Raw genomic sequence first — 20,809 nt, 5'->3', positions numbered from 1 at the left:
TTTTGAATGTGACTACACGTGTTCCTTTTATAATCCTTCGATGTCAACAATTAAAATTGCTTGTACAATTCGCCATTAATCCTCTACTACGCCAATAATGGAGGTATTCAAATCTGGGCGTATACCTCAGTCATTCCCCAACAAAACATTATGGAGGGGTGTAGAAAACTATTTTTCTCGCATGTTCAAAGAGTTCCTGCTGCATTTCAGCCCCTGCGGAGATAAAAGACTCTCCGGCTGTGAATGGAGCGGGAGGGAGTGTAGCGTTCCGCTTCGTCTTTCTCCGGTCACGCCAGAAGAGGGTCAAGGCGGGGTTATGTACGTGGCAGAACCGGTCAGGCTTTGTAGACAGTCTCCCTAATCAGCTTGGCTGTGCGTCAGGTGATCAGATGTACTGTAGTTAGATTAAAGGGTCACAAGGATTAGAAAAGAGGATTAACGAAGCAGGACCTCTGCCTACCGCTGTGGTTCTAGTGGGCTCGCAACCGTATGTCCATCCCATCTGAGTTAAATTACCTTTCGAATCAGCATTTTCATGCATGTATTGTTGTCAGAAATAAGATAAATGGAAAACAAACACAGTAATTCGTTCTGGGCTCATTAAGGGTTCATTAGATACTGTAAACAAGTCAGAGGCAGCAGTGACACCTGGTGGAGATCATCAATTTCACTGTGATGAACCATACAAAATGGCATGGATGATTGATTGGAGAGTGAAGATTGGCCATGGATTGTTTTGGGTTCATAGGGCACCGGAGACGAACCTTTGCATCTCATCTCAGAGGGCCGGGCGGCCAATCCGTGACTGATGCTGTTAAAATCCTTCTGATGTGTCAAAGGACCCTAGATTGATTCTGTGGGCAGACACATGTTTTTAAATAAGTCTCTTATGCTCACCAAGGCTGCATTTATTTGACTAATAATACTGTAAAGACAGTAATATTGTGAAATATTATTACAATTTAAAATAACAGTTTTCCATTTGAATATACTTTCAAATGTAATTTATTCTTGTGATGACAAAGCTGAATTTTCAGCATCATTACACCACTCTCCAGTTTCACACGATCCTTCAGAAATCATTCTAATATGCTGATTTGATTTTTATCAGTGTTGAAAACAGTGTTCTGCTTAATGTTTTTGTTGAAACTGTGACGCATTTCTTTCAGGAATCTCTGATGAATAAAAGTTCAAAAGAACAGCATTTATTTAAAATAAAAATCAATTTGATCAATTTAATTAGTCCTTGCTGAATAATCAAAGAAAATATTTAAAAGCAATTTTAATGACCCCAAGCTTTTGAATGGTAGTGTATAAAAATATGCATTAAACAAAAATACAATATTACCGGTAAGTAACTTTAACCAAAGATATCATTATCCTTTTAAATGATAATTTTATTGTTATGGAATGTAAATACAATTGAGAAATAGGTTCTCTATTTTGTCACCAAGGGGTCCTTGGTCTTTCATAGAGAAAGGAAGTAAGAAATCCTCCTGCTTTCATTAAAGAGCCCTGTTGCCTTTATCTGTCCAATCACACCTCACTCAGTTCCTGTTTGACACACACTCTGTGTGAGTTTGTGTACGTGAGTGTGTACATGCAGCTAATCTCTTCTTCAGTCTTTGCTCCTGATTGGTGTGCATGGTACCCATGTCATGGTACCCATATCACCCTCATGATATCTGTCTTCTGGAATTTGTATTACTCATATATTGTAGTAAAAAAACAGGAAATGCATTTGTGTAATAAAGAAAGAAACCATTTCATGCCCATTTACAAAGTCTTGATTTTGTTTTTGGGGTCTACTAGAATAGGTTTTCATGCTTGAATGTTAAAAAAACACATTATTGTTCACATATTTTACATAGTTGCAGCACCTCTCTTCACAGTCTGTCAGTAACGCTCTGTTTAGTTCAGGTCTCTATGAAGCCCCTCTTTCCGAAAAGCACAATGTGCTCTGATTGGTCAGCAGGACCAGTGTGTTGTGATTGGTTAATCGCTTTGAGTGTGTTTCAGAAATGTCATGCCCCTTTCCATAACATGCCATGGGCAGGAATTATTTAAATGAGGAATGTTGTTACTTTTACGTTCTCAGAAGATTTACAGTACTGTTTATAGAGAATACTGATACAGAGAATAGCTGCCTTGGAGTGGACTTGTGATTTGTAACTTCTCAAACAGCAACATTACACACTAAAGAAAGTTGAAAATGTAAAACATAATAGTAGATCCTCTTTAAAAGACTCTCTGGAACACTTGATTCTGATTGGTCAATCGCTGCATTCTGCAAGCAAATATATTTGCATAATTACAGCTAAATTGTATTATTGTTAACAGTATTGTTGTATTATTGTTAATCTCACATAAAAGTAAAAAAAAACCTTTCTGCTTTGTTTCAGGGTCCTGATCACCCTGTCTGGGTTTATTTTGCAATATTGGCCACTTGACATGATTGGATTCAGATATTTCAGTATGTTTATAAGCAACTCTTGGTCTCTTTCAGGAGGGTTTTGAATATTTAGTTGGATATTTAAGGATCGCAAAAGTAAAATTACAAGACAGACACATTTTTGGCATCTCCTCAGGCCAACAGATCCTCCATCACCAAAAGGTCATAAAAGGCATGCTGGGAATGCAGCATAAACACAAGACCAGACACTTCAAGATCCCCCTCTGCCACTGTGACAAAACTTTTCTTTTTTCCTGATTCATTGGCTTTTACTTCACAGACATGAAATCAGTGTGTTAACCAGTGCTTCTAGTTTCTCTAACATCTGATTATGTTCGAGACAAATGTTGTCCGGCTTAAATGAAAGCAGCTTTTGTGTGTCAAAGGCAATGTAGATTTCCTGATTTGAGATTTCTTTGTCTAAATGAGCTCTTTAAAGTATAAGCCTTTATGTGATCATGTAGGATGTGAACTGTGCTAAACATTCGTCTTTCAACATCTTTCTTTTGCTTTGACAGATGTCTTCTATTTAACTTATGTAGCTGCAGTGCATTCTGGGATATGGTATTGTATGTCAGTGCATAATAGAAAGCAGCACCATTTCAAAATGACTATGATTCCGGGATGACCAAATCACTTTTAGGGAGTTTTCACAGTAAACCAGCTTTCATAACATAAGAAATTATGTTTAGAGAAACTTGAGGAATGAGGAGGGTAAAAAAAAATCTCACAAGCTGCTTGTAGATGAAAAATCAGGGGCCACACAGAACTGCAGATCATCTTGATTTCATTAACTGGCATGATCTCAATGCTTGTTGAATTGAATTGTTTTCAACATTGATAATAATAAGAAATGTTTTTAAATTGTACTAATATTTCACAATATTACTGTTTTTACTGTATTTTGACCAAATACATAATATAAATTTAAATAAAATGAAAAAAAAATCTAATAAATGCAGCCTTGATGAGCATCAGAGACGTCTTTTACAAAAAATCTTACTGACTTCAAATGTTTGAATTTTAGTGTATACATACACATGTGATGTATGTAACTTTCTAATCCATATTTCTGTTTTCCCCCTTTTGTTCTTTGTACAGATTCATCTTCAAACTACATCCGCCAACTGGAGACTAAAGTCCGCATTTTAGAGGATGATCACAAGCAATTGTTATCCCAGGTAAGAGTCTAATCCGCCGGCAAAGTGATGGAAACGTACGTAAAAAGGAAACATAAAACCTTCCTTCCGAGGCTAGCTCTCAGAGGTTAGCCAATCATAATAGGACCATTTGCATACAGAATGTACATAGTAATAAGCAAGTAGAATTCTAACGGTCAGAAAGAGTGGAAAGTGATGTAGATCTAAATTCAGTAGTTTTTGTTAAATAATAGGATGATAAAAATATATATATATAATAGGAATAATAAATAATATGATAAATAGATAATCATTAATAATAATTAAAGGGGTCCTATTCTGCTTTTTCACTTTTTCAATTTTAGTTAGTCTGTAATGTTGCTGTTTGAGTATAAACAAATATCTGCAAGGTTACAAAGCTCAAAGTCCACTCCAAAGGGATATTTTATTTGACAGAATCCCCTTTTCAAGAACTATAACAAACGGCTTGTTTGGGCTTTTTTTCCCGGATCATAATGTTATAATGTCACCCATTTAAATAATCCCCACCCATGGAATACACCAAAAAAGTTGGTGAGGCCTGGTTGAGCTGCGCTAGAAAAGATGAAGAGGGTCACTGCTTTTTCCTCCCTTTGTTGGCTGACAAACTTAGAGCGGTTAAAATGTATTTTTAACACTGTTCCTGAAAATTACAACCCCAATGTTTGTCTGTGCGCTGCACATTTTATGGAAAACAGCAGACAGAGTACAATGCAGGCTATACGCACAAAAGCTTCTCGTGAAAGACTTAGCCGTCCCCATTTTGTCGCCGCAACCTGATGTTTATGAATATGGATCACAACTATACTTACTGTACACACTGTAAGTATGTCTTATTATTTGTAGTTGTGTTATCGATTAACAGTTCCAATTATAAGTTTTATGCTATGATAGCTATGATGTAAACACAGGGCAAAGCTTTGCCTCTGCGAGCCTGCTAACTAACATTACAGTATTGATGTAGTGTTTACTTTAGCTTTTGTAAGCTCTTGCTTTGCAAGACTGTTCACCTCCCCTTAGGAAAATTATCCATGGTTTTGTGATCGATTACTGTTTGTATTACCATAGTTTTCTAACAAATATGATTAAATGGCAGATAACATCGTATCTATAAGCAAATTGCAAATGTCTTGTAAAATCTGTGCTTGCAAAGTCTGTGCATGAAATCCGTTCATCACAGTCCTTTTGTTCATTAACATTGTCAGGGTCTAAATCGGGCTCAAATTGGTTTGAAATTGATGCCATCGTTAATATTTACATCTGAGTAGAGCTTGTGGTTATGAAGGGCCGCGACATTTCCCGAATACGCGCTAAGCACTGCCAATCACAACACATTGGGCCATCTAACCAATCACAGCACATTGCATATTTTAGAAGGATGGGCTTCATTGATAACGACATGTCCGAGATAGACTGGGGAGAGAGGTGCTGTAATAATGTAAAATATGTGAAAATAATGTGTTTTTTGACCAATCAAGCATGAAAACAGTACACCCCAAAAACAAAATCAATACTTCATAAAAGGGCATAATAGGACCCCTTTAATATGAGAAAAATGTAACATGCTTTGCTTTGTTAACTGTTTTGCAACCATGTACAGTATTAGTCTTTTATGAGTTTGGTGTGCAGTGGAGCATTATAATAGTGTGCTTGAGGGTTTTAATCAAGTGCTGATGTTTAAAAGTATGTTGCCCCAGTGTAGCTTACACAGCACATGATCAGCAATATAATGAAAATTAAAAATCAGTGTGGTTATGTGAGCAGGGGGCGCATGTTGTGGTCAGCTTGGGTCCCTTTTTTCAGGCTAGCATTTGCACTTTTATGTGTGTTTGTGTTGTAGATTGTCGTATTGTAATACAAGAGGTAGATAGTATCAAATATTGTACCAATTTAGTCACATGACTTTCACAGCTCAGGTGATCAGCCCACAAATTTGGCTAAGACGTGCATTAAAGATGTCGTTTTTAATTACATCTTGTTCCTTAAATGCATGTCATTGCACCAAGACTTACATGTTTAACTGTGGCTGAATCTCAAAGCTTTGGTGCTGGAATGAGACTCTGATTTCGTTTTATGACACTGTAAGAGCTTTGAACAAAAAGCCCTGGAGCTCCGACAGTTATATGAGACAAATATACAGATCTGTCACTAACAATTTTTTGTTTCAGACGGTCTTCATCTCCCATTTTCCGAGCCCAGATTTATAGTCAGAGATAGCACATCCATCTCAATATTTATAGACGGCACATGCGACTAGTTGCTGTCAGTTTAATTGCATACGCTCATCTCTGATATTCTAATGATACTTCTTCATTTTCTCTGATGATGGATAGAGCTGCTTTTTGTTTTATTGCCTCCATAGATAACTCAATTCTTTGAAGAAAGATATCTCGCAATTTGCAAGTATTGTATATTTTGTTCTGTATTATATTGTGCCCGATAACCTTCAAGAATGGCTGATCAAGGCATTCTTGCTGTTACTATAAGACATTTGAGCATTTCATAGAATGGTTTTTAGCTGATGGGACTTTTAGAACAATCATTTAGCTATAACTCTGTCACTTTATTCCTCTAGCAGGTAATAAAACAGACATTAAGCTGCCTTTGGCTGCGTAATGTAGATCTTAAGAGGAGAAGACCTTCAGGGTCATCAGTCCATGCCAAAGATCTCATTCATGGGTCAAACCTGTGTTCAATTATGCATGCTTTGTAAAACATTGTGAGCAGAAAGGAATTAATTTCACTCTAGTCTTTTTATCTTTTGATTGAGTCGTTTACCAGTCAAAAGTTTGGAAACATTACTTTTTTAAAAAATGTTTCAGAAAGAAGTCTCTTATGCTCATCAAGCCTGCATTTATTTGATCAAAAATATAGGAAAAAGTGTAATATTGTGAAATATTATTACAATTTAAAATAATGGACTTTAAAATATAATTTATTTCTGTGATGCATAGCTGAATTTTCATCAACCATTACTCCAGTCTTCTCTTCAGTGTCACACGATCCTTCAGAAATCATTCTAACTTAATGTTTAGTATAGGAATGTTTCCAAACTTTTGACTGGTATAACTTTATATATATATATATATATATATATATATATATATATATATATATATATATATATATATATATATATATATATATATATATATACACTCACCGGCCACTTTATTAGGTACACCTGTCCAACTGCTCGTTAACACTTAATTTCTAAGCAGCCAATCACATGGCGGCAACTCAGTGCATTTAGGCATGTAGACATGGTCAAGACAATCTCCTGCAGTTCAAACCGAGCATCAGTATGGGGAAGAAAGTTGATTTGAGTGACTTTGAACGTGGCATGATTGTTGGTGCCAGAAGGGCTGGTCTGAGTATTTCAGAAACTGCTAATCTACTGGGATTTTCACGCACAACCATCTCTAGGGTTTACAGAGAATGGTCCGAAAAAGAAAAAAACATCCAGTGAGCGGCAGTTCTGTGGGCGGAAATGCCTTGTTGATGCCAGAGGTCAGAGGAGAATGGCCAGACTGGTTCGAGCTGATAGAAGGGCAACAGTGACTGAAATAACCACTCGTTACAACCGAGGTATGCAGCAAAGCATTTGTGAAGCCACAACACGCACAACCTTGAGGCGGATGGGCTACAACAGCAGAAGACTCCACCGGGTACCACTCATCTCCACTACAAATAGGAAAAAGAGGCTACAATTTGCAAGAGCTCACCAAAATTGAACAGTTGAAGACTGGAAAAATGTTGCCTGGTCTGATGAGTCTCGATTTCTGTTGAGACATTCAGATGTTAGAGTCAGAATTTGGCGTAAACAGAATGAGAACATGGAACCATCATGCCTTGTTACCACTGTGCAGGCTGGTGGTGGTGGTGTAATGGTGTGGGGGATGTTTTCCTGGCACACTTTAGGCCCCTTAGTGCCAATTGGGCATCGTTTAAATGCCACGGCCTACCTGAGCATTGTTTCTGACCATGTCCATCCCTTTATGGCCACCATGTACCCATCCTCTGATGGCTACTTCCACCATGTCACAAAGCTCTAATCATTTCAAATTGGTTTCTTGAACATGACAATGAGTTCACTGTACTAAAATGGCCTCCACAGTCACCAGATCTCAACCCAATAGAGCATCTTTGGGATGTGGTGGAACGGGAGATTCGCATCATGGATGTGCAGCCGACAAATCTGCGGCAACTGTGTGATGCCATCATGTCAATATGGACCAAACTCCCTGAGGAATGCTTCCAGCACCTTGTTGAATCTATGCCACGAAGAATTGAGGCAGTTCTGAAGGCAAAAGGGGGTCCAACCCGTTACTAGCATGGGGTACCTAATTAAGTGGCCGGTGAGTGTATATATATATAGTTAAGTTAGAGAGAGAGAGAGAGAGAGAAACAGAGATAGATAGATAGATAGATAGATAGATAGATAGATAGATAGATAGATAGATAGATAGATAGATAGATAGATAGATAGAAGCTGAATCATGTTTGCATTTTTAACAATGTTCATTTAAAAAATAAAAGAAATATGAGACCCTTTCAGTACAACCATTTAGCTGAAGTCTCATGTTCTCTTAGCATAACTTTTATTAGTACATGCTGGACGGTTACGCAACTTACGCACGTAGACACACACAGAAAACTTTTGTAACAATCCACTTTTCCCTGAAAAAAGTTCACAGCCTCAATTAAGCTCCAGTAATCCCTTTGTGGGCTGTTTGCACACAACAGCCATCAACATACGGGGCATGGAAGTTCAAAATGGGGATAATCACACACAGATGCTTTTACTATGGAATATTCATTCATTTCTCCATTGTGCTGAGGGAATTTCGAAATTTTTATTTCATTATTTCATGGCTTGTGACACTCAAATATGCAGCGGTAAGAGTTTTGCGGACAGGTGCCTTTTGGCTAAATTTCTTAGGTCATTATTTATGAAGCGTGACTGACATTACATCTCAGCTCCAGAACTTTCTGTTTTGCTTTTTTGCCCTTTTCCCTTTTCTCAGATCACCTCTCAGGAAATGATCTCACGTGCCATCCGCTATCAATTTTTCATTCGCAAACGTTTTTGCAGAGGTTTTGTTATCATCCTTTAGTCAAATATGTTGAAGACAGCACATTCTACATTACGGATCGTAACAGTTGTTTTTCCAGTTTCATGCCCATAATGATAGAGGAAGTGGTTGTCCCTGTGGTTTCTTTGTGCTTGGACTGCTAGAACTTTATCCGTGTTCATCTGATAAGAACTATGAGATTTGCAGTTGTCAGGTGTTGTGTGAAGAGGTCAGGAAAGGTTGAAAAACCTGTATTGGTTAAACTAGTGGTCAGAGAGACTAGATAAAAGGGTTTGATACCTTACTATCTTGCAATCACACACTCAGTCTTGGAGCTTTATAGTTGTACAGATTGATTTCATACTTCTTTTTTTTTTTTAACACATCCAGAGATGACAAGTGAGCTCATGTCTTAAATTAACTTATTGTAAGGCTTCCCATATTTTATACTTTAGAGGTTAAATAATCAGTGCCTTTATTATTGAGGATTTATGCATCGTAAACATTTTTGTTTGCTATGTAAGTACAAATGCAAAGTTTATGACCTTTTGGAAAACAAGTGATCTGGCATTTCATGACATCATAAGCTTTATGTCTGGACACTGATTATGTTTTCTCATCTCTCTGAGTCTGCACATATACAATACCTTTCAAACGTTTGGGGTCAGTGAGATTTTTTAAAGAAATTAATATTTTTATTATAAGGATGCATTAAATTGATCAAAATGGACAGTAAAGAATTGTATAATGTTACAAAGTATTTCAATTACAATTGAATGTTGTTCTATTGAACTTTCTCTTCATCAATGAATCCTTTTGATTGCCTTCTACTCTAAAATGTCTTTCATATATAATACTGTTCGTTGTATTTCATTTTGGTTGGTTTTGATTTATCTAGGGAAAGATTTTTGTGTCTGATTTAACTATGCTGTTAATTCTTCTATTTATCAAAATGAATCTGTGTTTGACACATTTATCCTTCTCTCTACAGCAGGGGAACGTGGGCGATCTGAAGACACTTCGGAAAGGACTGTCCCTGTATCACTCAGAGTCCCAGCTCTCCTCACTATCCCAGTTTCAGGACACCTTACAGAATGTACGTATTCCAATGATGCAATCTAACGTGACCCCGTTATTTTGCATCAGAGCCAAAAACCTAAATCACAGTTGAGCTTAAAAAGATTTGTCATGTTGAGCCGATTTGGAAGAGATTTGGCAACAATTAGCTGTTGCAATTCCAGCTGGTTACAGGATTCTGCATTGCTCTTTGTAGAAGCAGATGAGAACTGACCCGTGCCAAGGAGCTTAAAACATCAGGAGCTTAAAACCTGAATGACAGAGTAAAGTCCCATTCAGGACCGTGTCTCGTGTATTTACTTATGTTTTATTTATTTATTTTTGAAAGAATAAGTGCCACTAGTTCAGTGGTTCTTAAACTTTTTCAAGATGATCATCACACTTCCATGGCAGCTTTATAGTCAACAATGATAGAATCTCTTGTTAATAGACTCACATTTACAGTATCGTCCGAAAAATGTCATTACAAACTGATTTGTTGCTGACTAACACAATCATTTGTGTAAAGAGTGAACAAAAAATGGTGGGCCTACACAACCTTGCGGGCCCCTGTACTACTTACTTCGACATCAGACAACACAGAATTCAATTTCACTTATTGTGTCCTGTTTGTTAAAAGCGAATGATACCAATAAATCAAGAAAGGATTGACTTTTAAATTAACTCATTTCTCCAGCAGCAGGATAAGTGGGTGAATTGTATTAAGGACAAAAAAAACAAAAAACGAAGCAGTCTAGCAAATGCAACTGGACTTTCCAGATGCTTCAGAACAAAGTGCATTAGTGTATAGATCGCATCATTAGTACCACTGTTACTCTTATATAAAAAATGGTATTGATCATCTAAGGATGGCTCCACTTCCCTACACAGCTCTTCTATTATAATCGTCTCCAAAGATTTCATGACATTGGATGTTAAGGCCACTGGCCTGTAGTCATTGTTGTCCTGAGGACAATAACTTTTTGAAGTTAGAATTATAATCATATTTTTAAAGATTTTAAAAAAATGAGTGAAAGATGCTTTGCTCATAGGTCATTTCCTGCGGCCTTGCAGGGGTTTGTTGTGCTCTGATCTCTGCTGGAGTCTCAGTGCTGATCCGTTCTTTGTTTTAGAGATCCTTTCTAACCTAAAAATGACCTTAGAGGAACAATTTAATATATATCAGTGTTGTCAAATCGATTAACCGTGATTAAAAAGTTATAATATATATGTGTAAAATATATGTGTGTATACAGTATATATATATATATATATATATATATATATACACAGTACGTACCTATGTACATACATACATGCATACAGTACATGCATGCAAAATATATAAGACACACACACATACACTTTTATGTTAGATGTGATTAATCGCGATAAATCGATTTGACAGCACTAATATATTTATATATATAAGTAATTTTAGGAGAAACATCAGAGACAAAACCCACAATGCTATAAGGGGTGGAACAGAATGCTGTTAAATAATGTTACATTTGCTCCAAACTCATCTCTAATGTTTCATGTAATTTTGTCCACTGCAATTTGTGAAAAATGCAGTCCTGAAAAGATTCCCTTCAATATACTGTTTTCTTCATGTCTTTTACGAACAATTTCCCTCAAATATTAGAGAATATCTCTCTTAATGTCTCAATTAAATCAAGAAATCTGTTTAAACAGATTTCCCTTCTTTCTTTCCTCCTGCATCGCTCTCTCTCTCTCTCTCTCTCTTCTCCTGAGATATCATCATCTTCATCACCATCATCATTCCTCTACACCCGTATCCTCAGAAAAGGTCATCTGCGAACCTGGTGCTTTAGCTAATAAGTGCACTCATCAGCTCTGACAGCGCAGCTGCTCCACTTTAATATGAGAGACAGCTTCTACAGGAAAGAGAAATCAATTAGAGAGTGGCGTGGGTCTCGTCCTCAGAGGCTTCTGCACTTATTTTATCCCAGCTCGCCTCAGCTCTGTCTACGAGCTCATCGCTTCATTAGCATGGCTTTGAACTTTCACTTTAATCACGGGGGAGATGGCACTAAATAATGCAGTAGCGAACTGCTGAAACAATAATCAGGTTCGTACAAGTGACACAACAGATCGGTTGCTGTTGGGGGTTAACTGAGGATGAAGTTGAGGAGAGGTAATCAGAGTAGTTTGGTGCTTCAGCTGATTTAGAGTTGCTTAACCCTAGTCAAATGTACTGTGTAAAAATTGTTTTTTGACAGGAATGTATATGTAGACAATGCTGTTCAAATGTTTAGGGTCAGTATTTCTACAAAAATACAGTAAACCCAGTAATAATGTAAAATATTACTACATTTTAACATTTACATTTAGTCCTTTAGCAGACGCTTTTATCCAAAGCGACTTACAAATTAGGACTAAATTAAGCGAGTCATCGTGAAGAGGCAAAAACAACGGGCAAGGGCAAGGGCAGGCATTTCTCAGAGTAGCATAAGCCAGACAAGGGAGGGTTAAGGGAAAAGGAAAGAGTTTTTTTATTTTTTATTTTTTTAAATTTTATTTTATAGTGCTCACAGAAGAGATGAGTTTTCGGTTGTCTTTTGAATGTTGTCAGGGATTCTGCATTCCGGATGACGGTGGGGAGATCAATCCACCAGCATGGAACCGTGAATGAGAATGTTATTTTTTGGCTCTCTGTGATGGTACCACGAGACGTTGACTGATCGTAGGCTTCTGGTAGGGACGTAGACTCGTAGGAGCGAGTGAAAGTAGGAGGGAGCTGAGCCTGTGATAGATCTGTATGCAAGCGTCAATGCCTTGAACTTGATGCGAGAAGCGAGTGGTAGCCAGTGCAGAGAGATGAACAGAGGAGTGACGTGGGCCCTTTTGGGCTCGTTGAAGACGAGACGAGCTGCAGCGTTCTGAATCATTTGTAGAGGTTTAGTTGCACATGATGGAAGTCCAGGCAGAAGAGCATCCAGTCTAGATATGACCAGGGCCTGGACGAGAAGTTGTGTTGCATGCTCAGTTAGGAAAGGCCTGATCTTCCTGATGTTGTGCAATGCAAACCTGCATGATCGAGCTGTCTTTGTAATGTGGTCTGTGAAGGTCAGCTGGTCATCAAATATTACTCCAAGATTTCTGACCGACCTTGATGGGGTGATTGATGATGAATCTAGCTGGATGGTGAAGTCGTGCTGTAGAGACGGATTGGCAGGGAGGATGAGAAACTCAGTCTTTGCCAGGTTGAGCTGCAGGTGATGTACCTTCATCCATGCTGAGATGCCCGCCAGACAGCTGCTTGAGATCCGTGCAGCTACTGTGGGATCATCTGGTTGAAATGAGAGGAAGAGCTGGGTGTCATCAGCATAGCAATGGTAAGAGAAACCATGTGCCTGTATGATGTGTCCCAGTGATGTGGTGTAAATGGAGAAGAGGAGCGGTCCAAGAACTGAACCCTGGGGAACCCCTGTGGTCAGTTGATGTGCTTTGGATACCTCGCCTCTCCATGCGACCCTGAAGGATCTACCAGTGAGATAGGACTCAAACCAGTGGAGAGGAGTACCTGTGAGCCCAGAGATGAGAGGGTGGATAGAAGGATCTGATGATTCACAGTGTCGAAGGCAGCAGACAGATCCAGGAGAATGAGAACTGAAGATTTGGAAGCAGCTTTTGCGGTCCGTAGGTCTTCTGTGACTGACAGCAAGAAAGAAAACTTAAAAGAAGTTTTCTATTTTAATAGCCTATGTTTTAAAATATAATTTATTCCTGTGATCAAAGCTGAATTTGCAGCATCATTACTCCAGTTATTTGTCACATGATCCTTCAGAAATCATTCCAATATGATGATTTGCTGCTCAAGAAACATTTCTTATTATTATCAATATTGAAAGCAGTTGTGCTGCTTGATACAATATAGTTGTGGAAACTGTGATACAGATTTTTCAGGACTCTTTGATGAATATAGGTTCAAAAAGAAGCACATTTATTTGAAATAATCTTTTGCAACAATATAATAGTCTTTACTGTCACTTTTGAGCTATTTAATGAGTCATAGCTGAATAAGTTTTTATTTTTAATTTTCTTTTAGAAATCTTACTGACCACAAACCTTTGAATATCTTTTAAAACTTTTGGAAATAAGGCTATTTGTTCTTCTTAGGTGCTCGTTTTAGCTGCCCAGGATCTTATAAATGTTTCCAGACGGACTGAAAAAAACAGGCTCATACTCAATTCATTTTTTTTATTTTTTATGGCTGATGGACCTATAACTTTTATACATACATCATCGACATTTTCCTGTCTTTTTTAAGGAGAAGTGCCACACACATCAGAGTAAGGTTGTATGTGCAGCTGACCAGTCCATATAGTCTATAGTTTTTGGATTTGTTTAATCCAGCTATGGCCTGTTATCTGATTCTGATTTCCAAGTGATGTTTATGATCAATGCATTTTGCGGATTATAGAAAGCCTCTTCAGACTATCCAATAATATTGGTCCTGGATTTGATCGGACTATAGAAAAATCTTAATGATTGAATTTGGCTACATCTATCACCAGTATTCTGTTTGTGACAGCACTTGGCACGCTAGCCAATCACACAGCTGTTCCTCGTGGCAAGGGTTCAAAACTGGGCTCCAAAACAAATAGGATGGTCACTCATTTCCTGTTAATGCCTTGAGATGCCACTTACTACTTAATAGATTATTTAATAGTCTATAATCTGATGATCTGATGAAATTGTGTCTTTTTTGGTCAATAGAACAAACACATGAAAGACTATTTAGAATCATTCTGCACCCATATACTAGAATGTAAACACTTGATATACTGTATATAAATCTCATTCAGGTTGATAAGGTATGTTTATCTTGGTTTAAAGATATATTTAGATATAATATAGTATATAAGGTTTGGATATATATATAGCAATTGTAAATTAAATTGGTCATATTTAATATCATATAATTCAATTGCATTATGATGTATACAGTTTATATGAGATAATTAAATTGTAAAGGTCCGAATAGTCATTGGCTTTTGCTATTAAAAAATCCATAACGTCGACCACTGCTTGGCTTTTACTGGCAAACGAATCCATGCAGAATGAATTGTGGGACTCCTGGGCTTCTCTAATCAGGCTACATGGCGATGCATGACAGCGAGCATTGGGTCGGGATGTTCTCGGGTCAGTCCAGGGTAAAGTACCCACGGCTCCAGCCCTCAATAAACCTGCTGGCAACTGCAAGTGAACATCACAGTCCTGTTCTCTCAGGCCAAAAGCGAGTTGCAGTTTCCATCCAGGGGTCCTCTCCCGACCCCACTGCTGAAATGCCAGCTCAATTGTTGTGGATTTAACGCTAGAATGGGATTCAAAGGACTGTGTCTATACTGGGGCTCACAAGACCCTGTGCACTGAAAGAGCTCTTTGTTGATGGGTACCCATGAAGGGGGTACAAGCAGAGATGAGTTATAATGAGATGGCTTAACCCATTTCGAGCCTGAGTTGACTCAGAGAAACAGCTAATGGCTTTTCCAGTGCTCGGATGTCTTCTGGTAATCTGAGAGAGCAGTATGAGTGATCTTTGATCATGACGAATGTGTGTCCATCTGTCCACAGGGGTCTACGCGGATGCCTGGAGGGGATCTGCCGCTCCCTGTCACGGGATACCTGCCGGCAGCACAGAAACCAGAGGCTGTTGTACATGCCATGAAAGTAAGATTATGATGCTGATGTTGCAAAATCAAGCCATACTTCTTGTGTTTGAATTCCAGATATGCTAAATTGTATTATGCTGAAATATTACTGTTAATTTCATGGCCTAGCAGTGATCATGCATTCTACTTAGTTCAATTCTGGTTTGCACCATCATTTCCCAGTTGAATTCCCACATCATTTTTTAATCATTTCTTGTCCTCTCTTTGTCATCCCCATAAAAAGTGTCATAAATCATTAAAAAGTTAAAGATCAGGAATTAGATTGAGTTTCATGGTAGAAACGCCTGATTGGTTTCCTGCTTGATTCCCCTTGAATAGGTTTTAGGACGCATCATTCATTTTATGAGTTGAACTATTATTATAATACTGTCACCTAGAGGATTTTCTGTGAACTGTTGGATCTCTGTTATTTGAAAGAAAACAAAACATTGGTCAAGGGAAGCAGAGAGAGCTAAACAGAATATAAATACGACAATAAATACCACATAAAACAAAAATAAAATACAACGAAATTTATAATAGTTTATTTGAAATTTTCTGAGATTAAGTGGTGCTTGCCTGTGCAAAACTTGCTGACGCAGTGCAAGGTCCAGTGTAATTTTAGTATTACTTATATACACTTATAGTATTTATTAATATTCTGAATTAGCTTTTATTTTTATATATTCAGTTTTCATTTTAATTTGAGTAATTTTGTTATTGTCACGTTTGATTGCAGAGAGTGGACAACGAAAGGAGTAGATAACAAGTCTTTATTAAATCCACACAGAAAAAAACGCAGGAGGAAACATTAATACAACCACGTTAAATAAAGACCATACTGGACAAGGGAACTGCAAAAACTGAGTGCTTAATTAAATACGGTAGTTGAAAACAGCAGCAGGTTTATTAAACGAGAGAAATCGAGAGAGTCATTCACTGCTCTTCACTTTAGTAACTTTAATATGAATCAATCTAGGGCAGGCCTATATTTAATTCATACGGTGAAGATACAGAGTTTTATTTTTACATTTGATTATTTTATTCAATGTCTGTATAGAAATAGTCTTATTTCATTTGTATCTTTTTTTTTGTATCTTGTATTTGTCCTATTGTTCGTTATTATTATTTTTTTGTTTCAACTCAAACTTTTGAAACTGCTCAGAAAGAACAGATTAAGGGGTTGGGGGTCATTTGGTTTTTTTTATGAGCGTAATGACTAGGGCCCCCTTACAAAGTTTTGCTTAGGGCCCCCTGGAGTCTAGGAAACATAGCAGGCACGTTACAGGTATGTGCTTTTGTCATTTGTATTAGATTTCGTTTTTTTTACAACTTTAATTTATATCAGTTTAAGTTTTAGTAATTTTAGTACTTTAATTTTTCTTTTTTTTCCCTCTAATATTTATATTTTAATTCAATTCAGCTTTATTTCAATTAACAAAAAAAATTGAATAGTTTTACTTAATAAAAACACTGACTAGACTAAGCTGTTCTAGGTCATTGCCAGGTGGTTGCTAAGGTGTGCTGGGGAGTTATTACTGTATGTGTTTTCTTACTGCTGCAAGTGAAAATAGCCCAGCCTCTTGTCTCTGTTATATTCTGACTCAGGTCCCCCTTTCATTCGTTTTATGACAAAAAAAAGTTTTCACTTTTGATCTGAAGCATCATTCATGTTGTAGCATAAATGGTACGGGAATCCTAAATACTTTGGGTTGGGTTCATTCAAGTCAGTTAAGTATAGTAACAGTGAAGCTTGCTTTAGTGAACACCGCTAATCATTTAACCCTCTGTTGATTTGCTTTGTAGGTATTAGAAGTCCATGAGAACCTAGACAGGAAGATCCCAGAGGACTATGAGGAGGATCTCAGTGAGAAAGAGAAAGCCATTGTCAGAGAGATGTGTAATGTGAGTCTACCTAGTAGCATCTCCCATCTGCCTCCCCCTACCCTGAACCTCAGCTTAGATTCCTCTAGTGCATTGATAAATCCCTGTTCAACAGAAAGAGGCTGTAAGTTTGTGCTCCCTCTCCCATGTGTTTGTTTTCCTGTCACTTTGTGTAATTACGCCGGCTTTGATTGAGGACACTGTTTGAATGTTTCACAACAGAGACCCATTTTCAGACCACTTTAATGAGAGGCCTTGGCAAAAGTCCTCGGAGTGTTTACCGCACAGTTGTCCGTGCAATTAAAATAACTTGATCGCTGAAACAATGCAGGTTTATCAGCTCCCCGAAGGGCCCCTGGAATCTGGGACCTGTGATTTGTTTCTGCCCCGAGAACCGCAGCCTGTTAAAAGCAAAATCTCAGATAGCACAAGGGCTTCTTTCTTTTCTGATTATAATTAGTCCCCAGTCCCACTCAACCCCCTTTTAGAAGATCTCTCTGTATGTTGAGTCAATGCAATAGGTTTTTTTTTTTTTTTTTACTTTTCAGGTTCCTGGTTTGAAAAATATTATATAATATAATGTATATTTACGGGTCCATATATATATATATATATATATACACTCACCGGCCACTTTATTAGGTACACCTGTCCAACTGCTCGTTAACACTTAATTTCTAAGCAGCCAATCACATGGCGGCAACTCAGTGCATTTAGGCATGTAGACATGGTCAAGACAATCTCCTGCAGTTCAAACCGAGCATCAGTATGGGGAAGAAAGTTGATTTGAGTGACTTTGAACGTGGCATGATTGTTGGTGCCAGAAGGGCTGGTCTGAGTATTTCAGAAACTGCTAATCTACTGGGATTTTCACGCACAACCATCTCTAGGGTTTACAGAGAATGGTCCGAAAAAGAAAAAACATCCAGTGAGCGGCAGTTCTGTGGGCGGAAATGCCTTGTTGATGCCAGAGGTCAGAGGAGAATGGCCAGACTGGTTCGAGCTGATAGAAGGGCAACAGTGACTGAAATAACCACTCGTTACAACCGAGGTATGCAGCAAAGCATTTGTGAAGCCACAACACGCACAACCTTGAGGCGGATGGGCTACAACAGCAGAAGACCCCACCGGGTACCACTCATCTCCACTACAAATAGGAAAAAGAGGCTACAATTTGCAAGAGCTCACCAAAATTGAACAGTTGAAGACTGGAAAAATGTTGCCTGGTCTGATGAGTCTCGATTTCTGTTGAGACATTCAGATGTTAGAGTCAGAATTTGGCGTAAACAGAATGAGAACATGGAACCATCATGCCTTGTTACCACTGTGCAGGCTGGTGGTGGTGGTGTAATGGTGTGGGGGATGTTTTCCTGGCACACTTTAGGCCCCTTAGTGCCAATTGGGCATCGTTTAAATGCCACGGCCTACCTGAGCATTGTTTCTGACCATGTCCATCCCTTTATGGCCACCATGTACCCATCCTCTGATGGCTACTTCCACCATGTCACAAAGCTCTAATCATTTCAAATTGGTTTCTTGAACATGACAATGAGTTCACTGTACTAAAATGGCCTCCACAGTCACCAGATCTCAACCCAATAGAGCATCTTTGGGATGTGGTGGAACGGGAGATTCGCATCATGGATGTGCAGCCGACAAATCTGCGGCAACTGTGTGATGCCATCATGTCAATATGGACCAAAGTCCCTGAGGAATGCTTCCAGCACCTTGTTGAATCTATGCCACGAAGAATTGAGGCAGTTCTGAAGGCAAAAGGGGGTCCAACCCGTTACTAGCATGGGGTACCTAATAAAGTGGCCGGTGAGTGTATATATATATATATATATATATATATATATATAACAGAACACATTAGCACATTATATTTAATAATGTGGCACAATGATTTTTGTGCCTCGTGTGAGTTTTTCCTAAGTTTGTAAAATTCTCAAAAAAATTCTCTTTTTTGGGGTTTGTCTTCAACTTATCTAATAAATACAGAAAAAACTGTTAAAATCAGGAAAGTTATAATTAACACTTTTTCCTAAGAAGTTAAAATATATATTTTTTAATTTATAGTCTGTCATTTTTATAACAAAAATTGCAGTAATTTATTTTAAATATTAATTTAATTGTTGGTTTATTAGGTATCATTACTAAAATGGTCAGTATAATTTTTAATTTAGAATATAAAACTAAATACATAAAAAAAATCTATATACATTTATTTTGATATTTGTTTTTGTTTTTCTTAGTTATTTGGCTGCTAGCTAATGTGTTCTGTTAGGAAGATCTATCTCCAGAACCTGAACAATCACATCATAATTACCATCACACACAATATAAAAAATCTGCACATTATAATATGACCAGATGTCTATTCCAGGACATACTGTACAGTAGCACAGGATCAATATTTTCAAGACACTTTTCATTTCACAAGATTTCAAGTAGTCAAAAGCTTGACCCAACTGTGTGTTTGCTTTGTGTGTTCAGGTGGTGTGGCGAAAGCTCGGTGATGCAGCAGGATCCAAACCCTCCATCCGCCAACATCTCTCTGGGAACCAGTTCAAAGGCCCTTTGTAGTTCCCATGTCAATGAACGGCAGGGCCTTGAACAAACAAACAAATCTGTGAATATGACGAGAGGAGCAGACAGAACTGGGCAACTTCGGGAAACGACACAAAGAACTTGGCTTCTACTGCCAGCTTCTCTCATGGCATTCAGTTGAGACATTTCAAACCTATTACCTACAACGCAGGTGGTAGTTTAATATATAATGGACTCACAATTAGCACAAGCTAAATCACTGCTCTATTTATGTGCATACCTTCCAAGTATTCGTGCAAGGCAGCTTAATGGATTCATTTCTCATTCTAGATACGGAATGAAAGCACACAGATAAATGCCTCGTGGAGTTACTTATACAAGATTAAACCTTTCCACTCCTAAAAGCTTTTTTGATTTTGGCATAAGACCACTTCATAATACTCTGTTATCCAAGGATTTTTTTTCTTTTCTTTTTTTTCTTTGTAGACTACTAGCATTCAAAAGTTTGGGGCTGGGATCTTTTAATGTTTTTATCTCTTCTGCTCACCAAGGCTGCATTTATTTGGTCAAAAATACAGTAAAAATGGTAATATTGTAAAATAATAATCTAATTTAAAACTGTTTGCTATCCTAATATATTTTTAAATTTAATTTATTTATATGATGGCAAAGCTGAATTGTCAGCATCATTACTCCAGTTTCAGTGTCACATGATCCTTCAGAAAGCATAATAATATGCTGATTTGATCAAGAAACATTTCTTATTATTATCAATGTTGAAAACAGTCATGCTGCTTCATATTTTGGTGGAAAACAGTCATGCTTTTTTCAGAATTTTCAAAAGGAAAAGCATTTCTTTGAAATAAAAATCTTGGTAACACTTTACAATTAGGTCTCATTTGTTAACATTATCGTATTAACCAACATGAACTAACA

General features: G+C 37.6%; 1 protein-coding gene across 2 annotated transcripts in view; it reads left to right on the top strand.

Moving 5' to 3' along the window:
- ccdc85ca (coiled-coil domain containing 85C, a) overlaps nucleotides 1–20,699 on the top strand; it is a 40,501-nt gene extending 19,802 nt beyond the window's left edge. Inside the window, exons 2-6 of one of the 2 annotated variants that reach the window (XM_056235051.1) lie at nucleotides 3,554–3,633; nucleotides 9,697–9,801; nucleotides 15,363–15,458; nucleotides 17,246–17,344; nucleotides 19,820–20,694. In XM_056235051.1, the coding sequence (XP_056091026.1) occupies nucleotides 3,554–3,633; nucleotides 9,697–9,801; nucleotides 15,363–15,458; nucleotides 17,246–17,344; nucleotides 19,820–19,909 (470 nt within the window). In that variant the 3' untranslated portion in view covers nucleotides 19,910–20,694. Of the gene's footprint in view, nucleotides 1–3,553; nucleotides 3,634–9,696; nucleotides 9,802–15,362; nucleotides 15,459–17,245; nucleotides 17,345–19,819 lie in introns of both variants that reach the window. The other variant, XM_056235052.1, reaches the window with a different exon arrangement.
- Nucleotides 20,700–20,809: the final 110 nt, after the last annotated feature.

The sequence above is a fragment of the Rhinichthys klamathensis genome, unplaced genomic scaffold (genome assembly GCF_029890125.1).
Source record: "Rhinichthys klamathensis goyatoka isolate OS25496 unplaced genomic scaffold, OSU_Roscu_1.1 h1tg000412l_1, whole genome shotgun sequence".
Lineage (NCBI taxonomy): Eukaryota > Metazoa > Chordata > Actinopteri > Cypriniformes > Leuciscidae > Rhinichthys > Rhinichthys klamathensis.
The sequence above is the reverse complement of the archived record's forward strand: the minus strand, read 5'-3'. Positions and strand labels throughout refer to the sequence as shown.